Source organism: Pteropus alecto, unplaced genomic scaffold, assembly GCF_000325575.1.
Source record: "Pteropus alecto unplaced genomic scaffold, ASM32557v1 scaffold23, whole genome shotgun sequence".
In the NCBI taxonomy this organism is placed as follows: Eukaryota; Metazoa; Chordata; class Mammalia; order Chiroptera; family Pteropodidae; genus Pteropus; species Pteropus alecto.
In genome coordinates this window covers 1,675,852-1,697,530 of record NW_006435837.1, presented here as the reverse complement: position 1 = coordinate 1,697,530, position 21,679 = coordinate 1,675,852, and the positions used below count along the sequence as shown (strand labels likewise).

At 37.4% G+C, this 21,679-nt stretch overlaps 1 protein-coding gene across 1 annotated transcript in view; it reads left to right on the top strand.

The window, feature by feature from the left end:
- Nucleotides 1–21,679, top strand: part of PHEX (phosphate regulating endopeptidase homolog X-linked) — a 173,351-nt gene that overhangs the window by 8,235 nt on the left and 143,437 nt on the right. The window contains exon 3 of the mRNA XM_006911611.2: nt 3,789–3,950. Coding sequence (XP_006911673.1) covers nt 3,789–3,950 — 162 coding nt within the window. The remainder of the gene's footprint in view (nt 1–3,788; nt 3,951–21,679) is intronic.

Below are 21,679 nucleotides of genomic sequence, written 5' to 3'. Positions count from 1 at the left end.
CGTGGGCGCCGCGTGCGTGCGCTCCTGTGCTCGAAATTCAGAAGACGGAAGTGTTTGATCGCGTTCTGGACCGTTTTGAGGTGTGTCCTCTGCATAACTCTCCTTTCCTCCTGTTTTATCCTATCATAATCCCTTTTTCAAAATAAGTGGAGAATGAATACAGAGAAACCCGGAAAGAAGGAAAAGATGTGGTCATGATGGTGGATAAGGGCAGACAGGCTGACTTGGGTTTGAAGCATGATTTGGCCACTTACAAGCCGCATGATCCTGAGCTGAATATATAATCATCCTAAGCTTCATTTTCACCATCCATAAAGTGGGAATAATAGCTTTTATGTATCATGCTTGTTGTGAGACTAGAAGAAAATATCGACGGTGGTAGTAGTAGTAATTCAGATCTACAATGCCAAATCCTTAACCCAAAACCCAGAAAGCACTGTAACTCAGTTGGCAAGACTGGACCCGACTTCGATTCCTGTGGTGACAAAACTGGATCTTAACTAATGTGAGGCGGTTTTAAACTTTGTTTTTCCCATTTATGAAAATATGTACGCATTCTCTATAGAGTTAATAATGTGCTTGCTTCAGGAGTGCCAATCCATACATTGCTGGAGGCATTATATAATCTGTGGTATATACACTGTATTACTTTTCTAAAATCTGAAAGTCTGTGAACTCTGAAACATCTGGCCTCAAGAATTTCAAATAAGTGATTGTGGAATTGTAATATCAAAAATTTATATGTATTGGTGCCAGATTTAGCTACACGTGTACATGTAGGATGCTCCGTTAAATTTGAATTGCAGATCAACAACAACTCTTTTTTTTTGGTATGTCTCATGCAATATTTGCTACATACTTAGACTATAAAAGTAGTCATTTATCTGAAATTCAAATTTCACTAGGCATCTTGTATATTATCTGGCAACCACATTGTTCTGACACCGTTCTATGCACTTTACATATATTTATTTTCTTCTCATGAAGATCCTATGGGTGCTTTTATGATCCGATCCCCATTTTACAGAAGGGCAAACTAAGACAGAGGTTAAGTAACCTGCCTGAGGTTACATAGCAACTGCATGGTATTATTGGCATTCAAACCCAGGTGGTCTGGCTCCAGAGTCTGTGATGGTGCTATACTGCCTGAAAATGGCTTAGCATAGTTCCTGGCACAGAGGAAATACTCAATATTTTTTATTATCATTCTTATTACCTCCACCCTCCCCCTCTTTCTCAAGCCTTGATTAAACTTACAAACTCAAGCTGGTATATGGGGCTGTATTTATACTTCTACTACATAAACATTAGCCAAGACCAAATAATAATTTACCTTATATGCAATGACTTCAGAGACTACATAGGCTGGCCATTCACAGGTTTCCTTCATCATATTTTTTTTCTAAATTAAATCTCTGGGTTTTCTCCATGTTGCTGAGTAGAGGGAAAAGAGCTTTGGTGTCTTGATAACAATGGTCCCTGACCAATTCGAAGTCACAGTTCCTCTGCAGAAAGTGCAGCCCTGTGCCCAGCTGTGAATTGTGAATGATAAATTGGGAGGCTGAAGCTGGAGTTTTCCCATTCAGCAGTCTCAGTTCCAAATTCAGTGTGAGTGATGTATTCCTCCACTTCATATCAGGGCTAAGGTCAGAGCTGATCTTGCAGTTTTTTCAGGTACCTGCAGGAATACTGAAGAGATGGAGAGGGATACATTTGGGGGTTGGGAGCAGGGGGAGGTTTGGGAAGGCAGCCAGAAAACAATGTGCTTATGTGAATAAAAATGTGTGTGAAGATTCCTCTGTGTGACTGTAAATATTGTGTGGGACTGAAACTTGTATGATCAGTGTCTCTGAAGTGTCACATAGCAGATTCATTGTGTTGTTGCACAGCCAGTATAACTATAAATAGAAACTGAAATGAAGATTTTGTGTACCCTAGCATATTTGCATATTAAATAATAATGACAAAATAGTAGCAGTAAGTAAAAATTTAATTGGAGACAACCGAATTTTCAAAGATGAAAATATTAAGCCAATTTCAAATTTGTCAAACTTCTAAGCTAATTTTTTTGCTTTGATTCTTTTTTTTTTTTTTTGGAGAGGATTTCAAATGGTAGAGATTTCGAAGTTTATTATTTACTTTGTTGAGGACAAAAAGCTACTTGAAATTTTCATAGAAAGTCTAGAGAAATATCTAGCTTTACTTTTAAATCTGGAGGAACCACACATGTAACCGAATTGTAATATGTGTATCTACATTTATGCAAATTATACTTATGGGGAGCAATTTATTCACATTTAGCTGAAAACTCATTAGGTTTTCATTACTTCAAACAGAAATGTATTCTGGCATTAATTAAAGTATGGAAATTACAGAGGACATCATCTTTCCCATGTCATTAAAATATTGGCTGCCTTAAAAAAATAAGTTGGTGCATATCTCTGTTTTAGAGTGGTAGCCAGCAATTGTATGACAGTTGGAAGAGAGAGTTCAATATTGGGAATTTTGGAAACTTCTCATTTTGTAACGAAAGATTTTTTTTTTTAAGCTCACGGATACATATTTAAGTATGCACAAACTTCCTACCTATTGATTGTCTTTCATGTGTAATTGTGTGTGGGCTTATGAAGGAGGAAAAAATGGTACATCAGTGTATTGTGTCTTTCTGTTAACTCTCATAACAAATACTCAGTTCAGTTCTGTCCCTAGACCTGCCCCTGCCTTGAGCCCCTCATTTAGGACACCCCAGTTTGCCCCTCTTCGGCCATGCCTCTTCCCTAGTCAGGAAATCAGTGGGGCCAAGTCAGCAGCCTTCTACAACCCAGAATTCTCTGCTAGATGGCCCCAGGCCTCCTTTCAGGGACTGTGTGGGTCTCTTCCAGGAGTTCATTCCTCTGAGAGCTGCACTAAATGTCAAAAGGCTCGAGAATTCATACTTGGCCTTCCATGTCTTTATGAAGGTATATTGTAGATGTATCTTTTAAATGTTTAGATATGACATGTGGGCCTCTACTTCAGTTAGCCTTTGCTGTGGAATAAACCACCCCAAACTTTAGAGGTCTGAAACAAGAGTGATTTAGTATTTCTCGTGATTCCATGATTTGATGAGGGTTCCTCTGCTAATACTGCCTGCGCCCATTGATAACAGCTGCATTCACCTGTTGTCTGGAGGGTTGTCTGGCTAGGAAGGTTCACAATGGCCTCAGTCACAGGTCTGGCAGTTGCTGCTAGCTTGGTTCTTCTCTGTGTGGCCTCACCTCCTCCAGGAGGCTCTTCAAAGGGCAATTGCAGGGCTCCACTCGAAGGGAGTTAACGTGGAAGGTGTGAGGCCTCTTAAGGTCTAGCTTTTAAACTCATGAAAAGTTACTCTGCCACATTCTGTTAAAGCAAGTCACAAGCCCAGCCCAGGTTCAGGGCAGGGGAAATAGATCCTACTGCTTGATGTGAAGAGTGGCAGAGTTACCTTGTAGAAGGATAAGAGGGATAGAAAGAATGTGGCACGCATCTTTGCAAACAATTTACCATATACTCCAGTTGTATGCTTGTCCCATCCTCCACAGATGTTAGGGGTGATCCTGCAAAACCCAATAATAATGATACTACCAAACATTTACCCATTTATTCTGAATGTAGTAATTTAGTGCAGTTGATTCAGGGAATCATTAGAGGGAAAACGTAAAAGCCAAAGCTTGGAAACTGGTTGATATGAAATCATTGTTTAATTTGGGAGAGCCAAGTACACAATGTTCAGTGCTTGTCATTAATCCTATGATTTTCTTTTTAAATAGCTGCTGCCATCTTGAGTAAAGTAAATCTGTCTGTGGACCCTTGTGATAATTTCTTCCGGTTCTCTTGTGATGGCTGGATAAACAGTAATCCAATTCCTGAAGATATGCCAAGTTATGGGGTTTATCCTTGGCTGAGACATAATGTCGACCTGAAGTTGAAGGGTAAGTTTCTACTGGGATTTGGTGATAACTTTTAAGAGGGCAATATTTGACAAGAAAAACATAGTTTTGGATTTGAAGCATGCCTGCTTACTTTTTAGCTATACCGAATTCATATTCAAGATTTTTAAAAATGGAAGATTGAAAGGAAAGTTGTGGAATTCCAATTTCCCGGATTTCAACACAAGCCTAGTGTAGGTCATTATGTTCATATTTGATAATAGTAAATTCTGCTGCTGAAGGATAACTAGTATCTGATTGAGATTGGGAGCAAAGGAATAGTTAATAAAAACTATGTTATATTAATATACTTATTTGTCTGTTGTGTTTAGAGCAAGCTTTATCACTTGCTCGTTGTGTCCTGGATTTTCATGGCTTACAAAATATACATAACACCTCATCGTTTTTTGACATCAGTTTTGAGAACTCTGGATGACCTTGTGTTTGTCATATTGTTCCTGTTAACTTCTAAGTTGGCTCTGGGGAGACTGTCTTTTCTCCCATGGCCTTTTAGCAACGACAAGCTCACATACACATACTCACATATGTGTGTGCATGCACACACACTTTAAAAGTTGAAAATGTCTTTTACTGCAGGATCTTCTGTTTGCAATGGATCTAATTTTTATGTGGAGCTATTGGAGAAAGATACTTCAGAAGGGAAATTGGGAGATTTCAAGGCCAAATAAGGTCATTGTTTTGAGAGGGTAAAAATAATGTTTTCCCCCTTCTTTGTAACTATGCGTTATGCCATATAACTTGTGTTCGTAACACTTACAAAGAATTTCTGAGAAGTTACAAGAATCATCAATTTTCTTTTTTCTCCATCTCCTTTTCCTCAAGATTTTAAGTACATGAAAATTAAATATGTATCAATTTATACTTATAACAACTGAAACTATTGGCAAATTAGATACCTATTGTCAATTGTAAGGAAAAATGTGTTTAAATTTCACAACTAGATAAAAATCATATGGACTTATATTTTCTACTAAGACGCCCAAACTTAGACTTTATAAATTATAAATGAAAATTTACAAGAATGTCACTTTTCCTCTCACTATAGTATGGATTCCCATACTATAGAACCATAAATAAGACCTCAAGGAATGAATTTACTAATACTTATTTCCCTGTAGAATATTAACTCATATTGGCCCTTCACCTACCACTCTTGACTGTTTTCTTTTTTCTCTTTTCTGGCTTTTCCCCCCCTATTCAGAGAGATGTGTTCACATGTGTGCATGCATACAATCATGGGTACAGAAATATCATTGAAGGATAAGAAAAAGACAAAATGTTCAGAGAGATACTCTTTTTATATTAGTTATAATCAAAAGATTTGTATCTTTGAGGCATGAAACAGTTACAGTAATTTAAAGAACTTTCTGGGGCTACAAAAATTAAATGTAAAAATTGAAAACTAAATATAAAAATTAAAATCAGTATCAATGTGCTTTGTTTATGGAGGATACTGTATATGGGTTTCTTTAAAATTCATAGACGTGATAATTGTTCAGAGCAGCGCTGGGTTTTTTGATTCTTTTAAAAATGAAAAAAGTTATTTTCAAGTTCAGTTGAGAAAATAACAAGCAAAAATAACATGTAAAAAGTAATAAGAAAGTCATCCCATAAAATTGCTGATAAAGCGATTGGGTGTATATTTTTCCAGTTTTTTTTCCCATATGTGAGTACATATGCATACTTTCATATGCATACCCATATACTTAAAAAATTAGCCTATATGCATACTGCTGTCACCTGCTTTAAAAAATGTTGTATTTTTCAAAGATATGGATTATATCAGTAGATATTTTTTTCTTATTATAAATAACACTATAATAAATATCCATGTGTACACATCTTTATGTACTTAACCTAAATGTATCCTTAGGATAAATTCCTGGAAATGGAATTGAGTTCATAAAGTATTCATAGTTTAATTTTTGATGCATATAGTTGAGTTGCCCTTTAGAAAGTTATTTCTAGGTCTCTATATATTTTCTTGCTGTTTTAAATGGTAACTTTTCTCTATCAGCTTTTTTTTTTTCTTTTTGGTGATATAATGTAGCAGTCAGCAAACTACGCCTGTTGGCCAGATCCAGCCTACTGCCTGTTTTTGTAAATAAAGTTTTATTGGATGGCAGACCCATTCATTCATTTATGTGTTATCAATTACTGCTTTTATATGGCAGAGTTGAACAGTTGCTACAGAGACCATATGGCACACAAAGCCTAAAATATTTACTGACGCTTATGGAAAAAGTTCGCCAATTCCTGATGCCTGGTGTAAATGAGCTTTGATATATCTATATTGGATCTGATTAGAACTGTTATTAACTAATAGCTTTTTGGTGGCTTTTTGGGATTTTTTTAGATAGGTAACCATAAAATTAAGAAATAATTATAATTTCCTTTTGCTATATTGGCTAGAGCCTCCAGGGTGGTGTTGAATAATAGCAGTGATAATGGGTATATTTTTCTTATTCCTAGCTTGGGTGGTAATGTCTCCAATATTTCTTCCCAAATATATTTTTCCTTTGTTTGTAATAGATAGTTTTTATTGTGTTCTGTTATTCCTAGATAGCAAAAAGGAGTTTCTCAAGAAAAATCTGTTATTTATGAAGAGACTCAGATGGAGTATCTATCTCTTTTAACTTGTCTAGATTTTCTCATGCTGAACTAACCTTATAATCTTGAAATGAACCCTACCTATGAATGGTTTATTATTTTAAGACATTGCTAGACTTGAGTAAGCTATTTGTTTTATACATTTGTGTCTATATTTATGATTCATGTTGGTCCATGGATTTTTGTGTGCTACGTTTGTCAGATTCTGTTATCAAGATTGTGCTGGCTTTGTGAAACAATGGAAGGCTTCTCATATATTTTTATGCTCTGGGAAAGACACAACCAAATAAATCCCAAATTATTCTGTGACAAGCACTGTAAAGAATGAATTCAAAAATTGATCATGAGGCTCTTATTTCAAGTGCCAATAAGGAGAGGGAAGTAGGGTCTCTTTCTAAATTAGTATTATCTTGTACCAGATGTATATGTTTGAAATATAAAATATCTTAGTTTTTTAAACTTTTTAATTTTGAACTAATTCACACTTACAGAAAAGTTGAAAGAATAGCACAAGGAACTCCAGTTTACCCTTTACCCAGATTCCCTAATTGTTACCATTTTGCTGCATTTCCTTTATTATTCTCTCTATCGATATTATCTCATTCTCTATATCTATACATTTATATATATAGATAGTGAGAAAATATGGTATCTATCAATATATAGATATTCATATACAGATAGGTTTATAGATATATTTTTCTAAACTCTGCAAGTATGTTGCAGATGATTGTTCTTAAAGGGTAGAAATAGAGCTTTTCAAATATCAGATGTGCCAACAATCTTTTTCAAATACTAGATCTTTAAATTCTATGTTTCTTAATATAGTCTATATCTATGTATCTACACATTTCTCATTCTGTCTACCCATCCAGGTAATAAAGGTCATTTCTATACCAACTATAAATGAATAACAAGAAGAAACACTTCAAATCCTACCACCCAGCTATAACTTTTTAACTGCAAATTAATATACATTTTAAATACATTTAAAATTGTATGTATATTTCAGAGATCATATAATATGTTCTGTTTTTATAACCTCTTTACACTTGGCATGTTAACATCTTTTCATGTCAATAAAAAGGAATCTATAGCATCATATGCCATGGCTGCTTTGTATGGATACACTACAATTTATTTAATCAATTCCTATGTTACCATTTAGGTTGTTTACAGATATATTCCTCATTATAAGCCACTCAGAGCATGAGTTTTGAAGCCACAGAGCTAGATTCAAATCCTGGTTCCCTTTCATTTTGCCTCTGTGTCACTTCTGGCCAGTTACTTATCTCAGCTAGCTCAAGGTTTTTTTTTTTTTTTTTAATCTTTCAAGTGAAAATAAGAATACCCGATTCATAAGGCTTGTGAGGACTAAAGGAGATGACCTATATAAATTACCCAGTCCAGTTTCTTTCATATAGCAGGCCCTCAATAAATATTTGTCCTTTGCACTTTCATTTTATTTCAAAGATAGTTCTAAGGCTCGTGAAGTAATGTCTATCAAACCCTTAAGTTTTATTCTGTTCTTATTCTTTGTAAATATCATGTGGTTTCAAAAATATTGAATACTGTCTAGATATTTTTCCTTACCCTTGATACAAAGAGAACATTCAAAAATAAAACCCAATTCTACCAATCAAAAGAATACTATTTTCTTATAGCTGATAGAGAACACACAGATAGGGCTGTCCAATTTGTAAAATAAAATGGATTTGACAGACCCGGCTGATGAAAAATTGCCCTCTATTGAAGTTAGCAACCCGGCTTTATGAATTTTTTCTTTAAATGGCAATATAAGACTCAGATTTCTACTTGGAAAATAAAATTATTTCTTGTTCTCTTCAAGAAGCAGGATTTTTTAAAAAGGCAGAATGTAGTCATGTGTTTGAATGTCTAAAATTTCCTTCCTACAAAACCTCCCAAATTTGTCTTCATGTGACCATGGAGATGACACAGCATGCATTGCTTGTGAACGAGCAGATGAAAATTTTGCAAATGAGCACTTATGAAACATGAGGCAATGAGTGAGATAGAACAGTTGTGTCAAACAGAAGACAGATGACTCAAGGTAGGGCCAGCTCATCTCTATTAGAGAATAGCAATTTTTGCCAATATTTTGTAAAGAAATGGAGTATATTATTATGTTCAAGCACAGACAGCACCAGCAAAACAATAAAACGAAGTAGGGTCTATGCATTAATGAGCAGAGAAAGATGATTGTGATTCATAGATCAGTTATTTACTTGTAAATACCTGGTGGCTGAGATTCAAATGGTTCTCATAATTAAGTAACCCTCCCATAATATTGTTTTTCCTATAAGTAATCCTAGCCAAGTCAACTTTTACAGATAAGAGAAAGCTGAAAACTTCAGCTCCCTTAAAGTTATTTATTTTGATAATTAGGAAGATCGGATTATTGAAGATATAGTGAATTGTGTCACGTCATTTTCCTCATACCATGAGCATAGTATAATAATGAACCAAACTGAGCCTTGATATCTTTAAGTTCTTTAAAACAAATGATGTCAGACTGGAAAAAATTCAAAACGGTTATGCAGTGGGGAAGTGGTAGGGAGCATCCAGCCATCGTGGTGGGCTTTTTAGTCCTGTAAGTCTGAGTGAATTTGCTATATAAACGGAGTGCACCCACTCAGAGCAGATTCTTGTTTTTCTGACAATGCTGACTCTTTTTCTTTCATGTGGCCACACAGATTATGCATCCATCAGTCCTGTATGCATAGAGGAGTGCTACGTGAAGATTTGGGCCTGTATCGAGGACTTTCAGAATGTGAAATGAAATAATTTTGCTTGAAAAGTTTTTTTGTTGTTTACATGTTTTTCTAATTTTAGTACATCATTTGAGCTGGGGTAGGGGTTGGGGTGCATGGAGTGTGAGGAAGGGGGAAGACGTTGTCAAATTTAAAAAGTTTAGCAATTTCCTGCTAAGAGACATTCACTTCAAGTATAGAAATGAATTTCTTCTTGAAGGCTGTGAAAAATGTTCATGTGGCTCTAAAGATACGTTCTCTTTCTAAATAGCTGAAGGAAGTACAGAGGCTGTGAGAATGGCCACCATGTATAAAAGCTTGTGTTCCAGTAGTTTTCAGTCAGTATTTTATGTTTTCTTCTTGTGTGCTTTTTTTCCACCCCCAGTGCATCTCCTTGTCTTACTTTGTGACTCTTAACCTGATCCAAGTGTTTGATTTTAAGATCTGATCTTTTCCTCTGTGGCTTTAATGTAGCTCTTCTGTCATAGTGGTTAATATTATAAATAAGCTGAGTATGCTTGATAAGAACCAGATCTATTCATTACGTTCATTCTGAGTTGTATGCCCTTTAATCTGGCGGAAACACATTCCCTTCAAATAGAAATGCTGCACGGCATTGTAACTGTGAACTGAAGGTTACTTAATGAGTATTTACTTTTTTCCTGGCACCAATTGCCTTCTGTATCAAGTAACAAAAACCCCAACTCAAAATAGCTTTAATAATATACAAAATTTGCTGGCTCACATAACCAAAATGTCTAGTAATAATGTGGACTTCAGGTAAGGGTTGATCCAGCAGCTGAACTGCATCAGTAAAGCTCACATTTCTTTTAACTCTGACATCTACTGTCTCATGCTTCTTTCTAAGTCTGTTTGGTCATAAGAATGTTGCCAATAGCAACCAGAATTTACACCGCCTCATTCACATCCGGCAAATGGTTAGACATTAGGAGGATACAGAAGCTCAGAGATTAATGGGGACCCCAAGATTACCTATGTGGAAATTAAAAATCTGCACATCACAAAATGTTTTAATAGGTATTGTAATTAAGACTCTGTTGCTTCCATAGTTCAGTATGGAAGCCAGTAGCCACATGTAGCTTTGAGCATGGCTGGAATTGTGCTATCCTGAAAGTGTAAAATACACATCAGATTTCAAAGACTTTGTTTAAAAATATATAAATGTCTCATTTTATTTCACCAATTACATATCAAAATGATAGTATTTTAAGATATTGGGTTAAATAAAATATATTATTAAATATAACCTCACTTTAAAAAACTTATTTAAATGCAGCTACAAGAAAATTAAAAATCAGATATGTGGCTCAGATAATATTTCAGTGAGACAGTTGTGCTCCAGAGCCTTGAACAGGCCATTAGAAAGGTGAGCTATCTGGGAATGAATTCAGATTTATTTCAGTGATAGAGAAGGGTCAGAGAACATCTTTATTAAAAATAGTCTGCTACTCCCATCTCCAGTCCCTCTGTATCCTATTACCCTATTAATGTCCTTTGTGGCAGTTATAACCATCTGAAATTATCTTGTTTCTGTACTTGCTTACTCGTTCTCCCCTGTGTGTGGTCTCATCCCCTGATAGTAAGTTCCCTGAGAGCCAGAATCTTGTCCATTTGGGGCTTCACTGTGACCCATCACGTAGTATAGTGCCTGGCACATAGTTTGTGTTCAGTAAATACTTGTTGAAGAAAGGAGAGAAAGATCGTGCTCTCTGAGAGTGGCTGGGTACGGTGGTGGGGTTGTTGGCCGGCTCTTATTTCTCTCCCTCCTCCTGTGCCTGGCTTTCTGCAGCCTATCTCAGAAAAGCCCTGAGCGGCAACCAGAGTTCGCCCCTGACAGCAGGGGAAGGGTAAGTGTTAGTTGTTCTGCATTTGTATTCCAGTCCTCAGGAAGGCAGGACAGGGGAATGGACAGTGTGACAGGCCAGAGCCCTTCCTTCCCTGGGACTCTAAGATTCTTGTGTGGTGTGATCTTGTGGAAGCTACAAGGAAAATCAGAACTCACAGGATGGTGGTCAGGTTTGGGCTCTGAAAAATAATCAGGACTCCGCCACTTATTGGCTATGTGACAGCAGGCAAACCACTTCCCTCTGAACCTCAATTTTTAAAATTTTATTATTAGTTTCAAGTGTACAGTACATTGGTTAGACATTTATATAGTTTATGAAATGATCCCCCTGATTACTCGTTCTCTCTTACGGTTTTCCACCTAGCCAATACCTTACTGCTGACCACATTCCCTGTGCCATGCTCCCCATCCCTGTGACCATCTGTCAACTACTAATTTGTACTTCTTTAACCCTTCACCCCTTTCTCCCAACCCCCCAACCCCTAACCCCTCTCCCCTCTGGCTGTCACCAGATTGTCCTCTATATTTGTGAGTCTGTTCGATTAGTTTGTTCTTTTTGGAACCTCAGTTTCTTATCTGGTGATACTGTTGGATGAATCCAGTGAGATGTGTTGAAAGTCTTCTGTACAGGCTTAAGTAAATGGTGTCTTTATTATTGTTAATTTCATGAAGATTAACTTAACATTTTAAAAGCACTTGGCACATAGTAGATGCTTAAGAAATGTTAGCTTCCTAGGCAAATAAAAATTATGACTTCAATTGATAAGAAAACTTTAACAGCATTATTAAAGTAAAATATTATGATCTAGTTTTTTTTTTTAAAGTCTTATCATGTCTGCGAATAAGGTAGCTGATCCTGAAAATGGCAAGCCTGGGGTGAAAGCAATAGGTTAGGATATTTGTGTGTATTCCTAACTTTTATTGCCAGAGCGTGGTTATGACCTCAAACCCTGCAAGGTCTTGGTAATCTAATTGGTCAGACGATACATTCATTGGGGAATGAGTTTTAAATCACTCCTACAGGAAAAGAGAGAGGAAAATTGGGAAAAAATAAGAAAAAGTATCATCTTAGATCCTCTAGGTGCTGTAGATCCTCTCTAGATGCCATTAAAAAAATGACACCAATGTCACTTTCTTCTCTTTTCTTTCTTTCATGTCTAGGGGATCCTTACCCAGGCCCACAGCCCCTCAAGAGGGAACTTGCGTGGGAAAAAAATACACCTTTATTTTCACTAACCTCTGATGGAACTTTAGCATTTTCCTTAATTATGAAAATAGGCAACAAACTGACATTATTAGCTGTGACCTTAATACTAATGCAAGTTGTTATTTTTCTATCTTACTACAGATATCTTAAAATATTATTTGTATACATCATTAGTTCAGAATCAGTTGTGGCTAGACCAAGTGCTAGATCTTATTTAATGAGTTAATGAAATAGCACAAGTATTCTGAAGTCAAACAGTAAAACAACTGTTTTGATAACTGTGTTTCTGGATAACTGGTTTCCTTTGTAAACCCATGTCTCTTATCTTATGCACTTATAAACATTATTCTGGGAATGGTCTGTAGGCTTTAAGAGCCTGCCCAGAGGATGTATGGCACAAAAAAGATTAAGAACTCTTGCTTGTGCAAGGATTGCTGGGGCAGGTCTGAACAAGGTATAGTTTTATTTAATTTCAGCCTTTCGATGCATCTTAATTCAGGTGTTTCAAGTGGAGTTGGCTATCACATGGTCCCATAGATCCACTCATACCCAAATCTTTGAACAGTCCACTCTCTAGGATCCCTGTATAATGGGCACATTACCGACAGTTAATTGTATTTATTAGGATATTTGAAGGAACCAGAGATTTGTGTTTGGATATCTGTGCCATGCCAAGCCTTGAACTGATTAAGTGCAGGTTTTATGGGATTACTTATCCCACAGACTAAATATATTTTTAGATGAAATTACTGAGGGTTGTCACATGCCTATTATGAAAACAGTTAAAGGTCAATGCCCAAGTAGAGATGATATAGCTTTTGCTGTGGTGTAATTAAAAATATTTACAAACAGAGCAAATGATTGAAAATAGTAATATACTAAGTAGAGTTTTTATTCATAAGTACATGTTGTGCGGTATATGAAATAGCTCATTCATCACCTGATCTTAAAGACAGGGACCCTTGATTGAACTTGAAAGAGTAGGGGCAAGAGGGGGATTATAAATCTGGAGGTGTTGTGAGTGAAGTTCCAAGGAGAAGACCAAATCACTATAACTTGACTTCATTGGAAGGAAGGAATGAGCAGGGCTGCTGGTGAGAGATGACGGGAGTGAGATGGGCGGATGAAGGATGTCAACATCCATTTGTGAGATTTTTGACTTATAGCAGGTTTCTAAGAAGTAGAGTGACAGCCTGGAAATGCTATGCATGGGAATGTTGACTGAAAAGAAGGAATGGAAAAGCAGATGAGGAGCAGGCGTTTTTGTATTGTAAATACTGCAACATGTTATGAAAGGTTTCCTGCTAGTTAGCTTGAATGTTGTAGGAAGAAACATTTTTATTTTAGAAGATGGTCAATTAAATTTAGGTTCTTTTAACTAAATATAAGTTCTTTGACATGACTAATGACACAGGATAGTACATAATCCTAAGAAAGACATATACACCTACATTGACACTTCTCAGCCTCATTTTGCATGGTTAGTGTGTATAAGTGTGTTTTACTTTGCAGGTGTTCAGAAGGGTTGCATATGTATTGTTTTCAAATTGATTTTTCAATTACAGTTGACATATTAGTTTCAAGTATATAACATAACAATTAGACATTTATATACCTTACAAAGTAATCACCTGGCTAAGTCTACAAGGGTTACATATTTTTGAAAAGCTTCTTCCTGAAAGAGGAGGAAGATTGTTTGGAAAGGGAAGAAAAATCCTAGGTTGCCCTAGTGGTAACAGTTCAGAGGCAAACCCACGTGACCTTTGGTGGTAACTATTGCTGAAGCTCTTCCAAGTCCCCATGTGTTCTTGCTGTTGGTTGCCAGAAGCCAGAAGAATAGTGGAGTTGAGAATATGGGATTTTTGCAGGAACTTCCAAGGGTCATCCAGATTTCATAGGAGAAACAAATGACTCAGATTTCCTGGGCCTTGAAATCTGTATCTTAGAGAAATGAGTCAATCACTTACCTTTACTATACTCCTGCTTGGTCAATGGCAAAACTCGGGCACTTAGAAAAATTAAAGTTAGTTGCACACAAAGATGCGTGGCCAAACTGAGTTGAAAAATTTATCCTTGCTTTTCCAACTCCTTGATGAGATGGTTTCAGCTGCGCTCTCACCCTCAATTCTGAGCACTTTTCAACTTCAACTTGAAGGTGTGGATGGGTCAAGCATCTTTACAATGTGGCAAAATCCCCATTACTCTCCTGATTTCCTACTCATTGCTTTGAAGTCAGGTTTTAGCAGATTCCTCCCCCCAAAATTCATAAGAGAACAAAAAATTCACAAGAGAAGTGCCTAACGGGCCTGGCACTTCATGGAGGTGACCTTATTTAATAATACCCTTAGATACCATTTGTTGAACTTTCTAAACTGAACTCCTAACAAGCTTATAAGTTGTAAGATAAATCTACATTTTGCAAATGAGAAAATAAAGGTACCGAGCAGTACAAGGTCACACAGCTAATAGATAATGGAGTTGGGATTAGAATTCACGGGGTTTGACCCTTAGTGCTTGGTAACAACCCTGAAAACTAGGAAGGAGGTGTTCTCCCATTTTACAGTTGTGAAAGCTGAGGTCTAAAGAGGTTAAGTCACTCACTTATTCACAAAGCTAGTGATCTATAAAGGCACCTTCTGGAGCAGTATTTTCCAATAGAAATATAATGTGAGTCACAAATAAAAGTCACACATAATTTTACATATTTTCTAATAGCCACATTAAAAAAGTTAAAACAGGTGAAATTATATATTTTATCTAACCCAACATATTCAAAATATTATCATTTCACATACTCAATATAAAAAAACTTATTCACAAGACATTTTACATTCTTTTTTTCCTACTAAGTCTTTGAAATCCAGTATGCATCTTAGACTTGCAACACATCTCTTACGTGGACCAACCACATTTCAGGCACTCGATAGCCCCATGTGACTACTGGCTTTGGTATTGGACAGGGCAGTTCTAGAGTAGTGCTTTTTAACCCTGGATGCATATTAGAATCACTGGGGAGCTTAAAAAATACAGATGCCTGGGTCCCATCCTCAGAGGTTATGACGTAATTGGTCTGGGCTTCTGGATTTTTAACAACCACCTCCCCCAGCCAATTCTAATATGTAGCCACATTTGAGAACCTGTTCAAGGGTGATGCCTAAACTAACCAAGAGAACTGTAGCCACTGTTGATTGGAGAAAGTTCTGTGAGTTTTCTGAAATGAGAATCATTCAAAATAACCACTCTGGCAATATGCTTTTCTAGTTGACGTTAAGGAATGCCAGGCAATGCCCTAGCTAATTTATTAATTTCTCTCAATTTACATTTGCCAACGTTTTGGCCAAGTCCCAGAATAACGTAAAAAAAGAAAAGATCCCCTCTCCTTCGATCTACACACGGGTCTGGAAACACACCAGTACAAGTAAATTAAGACATAAAATTCTATTATTTTAATCGAGGTCAAAGGTGTTGATATCAGTCTGGAATCTTTGCACTGTGAAGAAGAGGAAGTTGGGGTTTGAAAGCTGCAGGTTGTTGCCAGAATTAAACATGTCTAGTGGGGAAAGTGTGGGAAGTGCTGGGTGAGGACAGGAGGCAATTGTGGCTCCAGCTGAGGTCTGAAGGCTGCACAGCCCACGAAGTGGCAGGACGCCCACGAAGCTGCCCTCCCCAGAGGCCTCACACTGCCTTCCCACTTGGCCAAACTTGTGTTTCTGCCCCTGAGACCTGGATGTGAAACCCGGTATTCAAGAATTCAAACATCTCATCTCACCCGGAGGTTCCATTGTCCTTAAAATGCTTTTGGAGCCATTTGGAATAATTTTTGTATTGCTTTCTTTTATTTAAATCCAAACACAGCTTTATTTCCCAGAATGAAATATACTGGGTCTTCTGTAGTGGTAACACTATAGTTATATGCAGTTTTGTTGGTTATATTTATTTGACTTAAAATTAAGCCAGAGAACACATAAACACTGCTGCCCCTCTTCCATAGCCTTAACTAAATTAATACCATATTTCATCGAGTCAAAAATACTGTCAACTATAAGATTTCATGTATGCTAAGAAAGACTAAGCTATTATACAAAATGCTTGCTTATCACTTGGGATTTTTATTTTTAATGAAAGCATTCTTTTAGACTTATACATAATTCTATTACATATTACTTTTGCATTCATTAAAAAGGAAAGTACAAGCAAAAGAGATTGGTTAAGGTATTCCTAAAACTTCTTCATAGTCTTTTTGATTTCAAATCATCAGTGCTTTTGTTTTCTCATAAAATATTGTCCTCTTTCCATCAACAACAGCAATGATTCAGCATTTCTTTAAAAAATGCTCCCCAATTGTTTCAGGGGTTTTCCTCCAAGACTACCTTTTTGGATATGCAGTAAATTTTCATTTCATTGCCAAATTATAGTGAAATCTTTCGAAGACATTTTAAGTGACAATTTACTAGCCATGCAACAAATTCATTTGAAGTGCTAAATCAAATTCACGCATGGGCAGGCGGTGGAAACTACCTCGTGACTGCCTGGCTGACAGTTTTAAGCTGGATTCCAATTTCAGAGATGTTAAGATGGGAACAAAAATGTGCTTCTTAGAATTGATGAAATATGGTGTGTAATTGTATTTCTGATAATCCAGGCTCCCCAACCGCTTGTCACATCCACCTTGTTTATGTGCTTTAAACAATTTCAGTAAAATTTGTGTGATGTTCCCTCAGCATACCTAGGCTTTAGGCAGTAGTGTATGAAGAGCAACACCCTCACTTCCTTCTTCCACTCCAGTTTTCAGCTACAAAGCTGTACTCTTATACTGTTCTTTAATATACGAACCTTTAATGTGCACGTGAAGTACCTGGGGATCTGGTTAAAATGCAGATTCTGATTCAGTAGGTCTGAGAAGGGACCTGAGAGCCTGCATATCTGGCACGTTCTCAGGTGATGCTTGCACTACTTACTGTCCTGGGGACCACACACTGAGTAGCCAGGCTTCACTACATCTCAGGATGTGATATGTCACTGAAGAGATTCAGTGCCTCGTCAGGGTGCATGTGGTTTAGTTTTTCCTCCATTCATATTATCATTTTGTATTGTAAATACAATTTGATATTGTGTATTGTAAACATTATCGTATAGGGTAAATACAAAGATTTCTTAGGATAAAAAAATAAGAATATTGTAAGTCTTGTCTTATGGTACAAGGATATTGCTTCCCCTTAATTTGTTTTCTGAGAAATTTTTTCATTTTGTTTTCCCTTGCCTTCCTCCTCAAAAAACTTGGGCGACTTGAATTTATTAGGAAATCTGCATGTAATTGCAGATTAATAACCTACCCATTAATACCACATTAGTTCATTGTGATTAATAGCATCTATGTGAATGCTTAATGAATTAGTAATGAAGGACTATTTGCTTTAAAGTGTCGAGAACATTCTATGTAAGAAGGCATTACCCGTAACAGAAAAATTAATTGTATGCTGGTTGGATAATAACTTGTCATACACAGGATATGTTTGTTTGGAAAGCCTCATTGGTGTTGATATTGGCACAGTGAGAGATATTTTTTAAAACGTGCACGGACCTTTTAATGTATAAAATGAGAAGGGAATTTTATTTTCATCAACAGTTAAGATATATGTGGGAGCTTTTATTTATAGGAGAGAGAAACACACAGACATGCACACAATGTGCTTATTAGTGTACTCACATGTTTGCCTGTGTTACTAACCAGAGACTTCCTACAAGTGGCCATTTAGATTAAGTTCTAAATCGAACTGCTTCTACTACCTGCTGTCTATTCTGAATTCACAAATTCACTTCTCCAAGGCCCAAATGTTTTTGTTACTAATTTTATCCCTTTGGTGAATCATTTGTTTTCTCTGTGGTTCCTCACTCTAATTCTGTGATGTCGGCCATCGTTGTTTATTTCTGTCTTTGCCCTACATCCGAGGAAGCGAAGGTCAAGGAAATTATGTGACTTGCCCAAACCAATCCAGCCATATAATTTGTACCCCACAGATTATGGGTCTAACATTTCAAATGTCTCCTGTTTTAACTCAGGCAGAAAGAGCTACATGAACAGAGGCTCTGTCCAGCTGGTGCCTTTGAGGGAACCCAAGAAGCTCAGTGTGATTGGAGCTCGGAGTTGGAAGGGAAAAGGGATGAAAGACAAAACTGAAGAGAAAGGAGGGGCCAGAGCACACAGGCCTTGTAGGTCATGTAAAGATTTTAGCCTCTGTCCTTGGGCAGTGGGAAGCCATTTGTAAGTGTCATGTCGAGGGGCTTGATGAGTGATGCGTCTTGCCAGAGCACATTGGCTGCATGTGGGGAATGGCTCGGAGGAGAGACTTGATGTATGGAGACCAGTTCAGAAGGCCCCATCATGCTGTTCTGTTTTCTGGCTTGGAATCCAGATAAAGGTAGAGTCTGTCTTCCTTATTACAGAAAACCCCAAGCAGTATTGGGGTTTTCTCTCTTTTATCCTCAATTCAACATCAAAGGTCATTGTCTCTTCTCTGTAGCCCCTGGTTTCTTTGAACTTAGAAAGGTGCTTTGCCAGTTACCCCCATACACTTCGCAGAAGCCACTAGGGAACCTGCAGTAACCAGTGGGCGTGGAAGTTAGCTCTTGACTCACTGGCCTTTTTGCCCCTTTGGGTTCTCCACTTTTGTCAAAGGTTCTATTGCTTCCCCTCTTTTGGAGGAGGGGATACTGGATAGAGAAGGAAAGAGAACCCAGCTCCTAATCCTTCACTTGTCAGAAACCCAATTATAGAGGGACAGCCTCCTTCGACCACACACTGAGGTTTGAATAGCCAAGAATAGAACTTCTGCTGCTCTCACCTCCTCATGGAAGGTGGGAGTGAAAACAGGGGTTAGTTGGGAAGTGGCTTCTTAAACCTATGTTTATAGTGTTTTGATGCCGCTGTCATAGTTGAGGGGAGGAATTGTAAAGTCTGGAGCTCAGATTTTTTTAAGGTTTCAGGGATACAGTATTTATCCCACTCTTCCTCCCCATAGGGTGTGGTATAAGCTGGAGTTGAAAATAGCTGCCCTGCGTTGTTGTTGTTGTTGTTGTTGTTGTTGTTGTTTGTTTTTTTGTTTTTTTTCCACTTTGAGAGTCTTCCTGGCATAGAGCTGATTTTTTTTTCTCTTGAACCAGTGAATCGACCTTCATCTTAAAACCCTATTGAATTTTATCTTTAAGGAAGGAACTTTTTTATATCCCACATATGACTGAAATCATATGGTTCTTGACCTTTTCTGTCTGACTTACTTCACTTAGCATGATACTCTCAACATCCATCCATGTTGTCACAAATGTCAATATTTCATTGTTTTTGAAAGCAAAAAATGAACCAAACCAACCAGCTATAAACTCATTGACACAGACAACAGTATGGTGGTTACTAGAGGGGTAGGGAGTAGAGGGAAAATGAAGAGGGTAAAGGGGGTCAAGTGTATGATGACAGAAGGAGACTAGACTTTGGGGAGTAAGCACACAGTGTGATATACAGAAGATGTGTCATAGAATTGCACACCTGAAACTTATACAGTATTAACCAGTGCTACCCCAATACATTAATTTTAAAAAAAGGAATTTTTTAAAGTTGGGTTTTGCAGAACTGAGGAACTAACTTAGACCTAAATAGGCTAATGCAAGGAGAGTGTTTCCAGAATAAAACAAAAGTAGTGATCTCCTTGAAGAATGTTGACATTGAACTGAAATGGAGCTGCACAGTGAGGAAGCTAGCAAAGAAAGGACACAAGCTCTTTCTTTATTTGGCCTTGGGTGGGGAGGTGAATGCAAGAGGAGGTAATCAGGGCTAGTGATGTATTCTAGGATCACAAGCATGATGAAGGACTGGTGATAATTGTCAACTATACTTCAATAAAGTAGGAAAAAGGAGGGTTGGTGAGTGCGGTTGGTTTAAAGTAGTGGTTCTCAAAGTGTCTCTCCTGGACCTGCAGTATCAGCATTACCTGGGAATTCGTTTGTAATGCAGATTTCTGAGCCCCACCTAGATCTACTGAATTAGACACTCTGGCGGAAACACCCAAAACTCTATGTTTTAACAAGCCCTTCTGATGATACTGATGCTGCAAGCTCAAGTTTAGAAACCATTGGTTTAGACTTGGGCATAATGTGAAATCTAGCCTTGGGGACCAGCTACCTCTGTTCTGACTGACCTCACCAGGCCTCCCACCTCCAGCTAGGTGCCTCAGTAATGTGCGTGCTTGTCACAAATAGGGTGACAGGGCAAAGGGAGTAGATGGCTAGGCACAGACTCACTCTACCACTGCAAAAAAACAGGTTTCAATGTAACTAGGGAAGGCCTTTCTTCCAGTTAGGATTGAGAGATCTGTGAAGAAAATCCCTGAGAGCATTGCTGCCTCTGGTTTGCCACTTGGGGGTCTAGTTCTTGCACAGGAAAACAACTCGTGGAATTTTACTGGGTACCTGCTAGTGGAATGAACAGGAATCAGGGACCTGGGTCCAAATCCAAGCTCTAACATTTACCAGCTGAGTTTCCTTGGATAAGTTCTTATGGGGTTTTCACCTGTACCATGGGGTTAATGACACATGCCTCTTAGGGTTGGTGGGGGATTAATTGAGGTCATGTACAATACACCTGACTCAGAGCAGGTACTTAATAAATAAATGAGTGCTGTCACCCATGGGTCCTTGAATGTCTCAGGACTGCTCAGGAAGGACCACTGCAGGGGATATATAGCTATACATGGCCTTTTCCTTATAATGGTAAGACGGTAGAAATAGGAGGCAGGAAAAAATATAATTAGGGTTTTTACTATAGGAAAAAAACTGAAGGTGGATTTTAATGACTTTAAGTTTAGCACAAGCCTTACATTGAATTACCTGCTAAGATAGAGTTTATCTCAATAGGAGAGCTATTTTTGAGTTACAACATCATATTGGCAGATTCATTGTAATAGTGTGCTATCAAAGAGTAATGTTAAAATTTAATTTAAATTATTTTGAAGTGTAACCCTGATAAGTATAATCGTTATAAATTCTCTCATAAGTGAACATAATAAAAAAAAATTAGCTTCTATTAGGCTTCTGTAGTTTCTAGCAGGTTTATAAAATTGATTTCATATGGACAAAGAGGTCTTTTGTGTGAAAAGGGGGGTATTTTTATGTTATTTGGTAACCCATGATTTAGATTGATATGAGTTAGAGGTTTTTGATTCCCCTAAAATAATCTCTGCCCCTTTTTCTTAAGCTGTTGCCAACC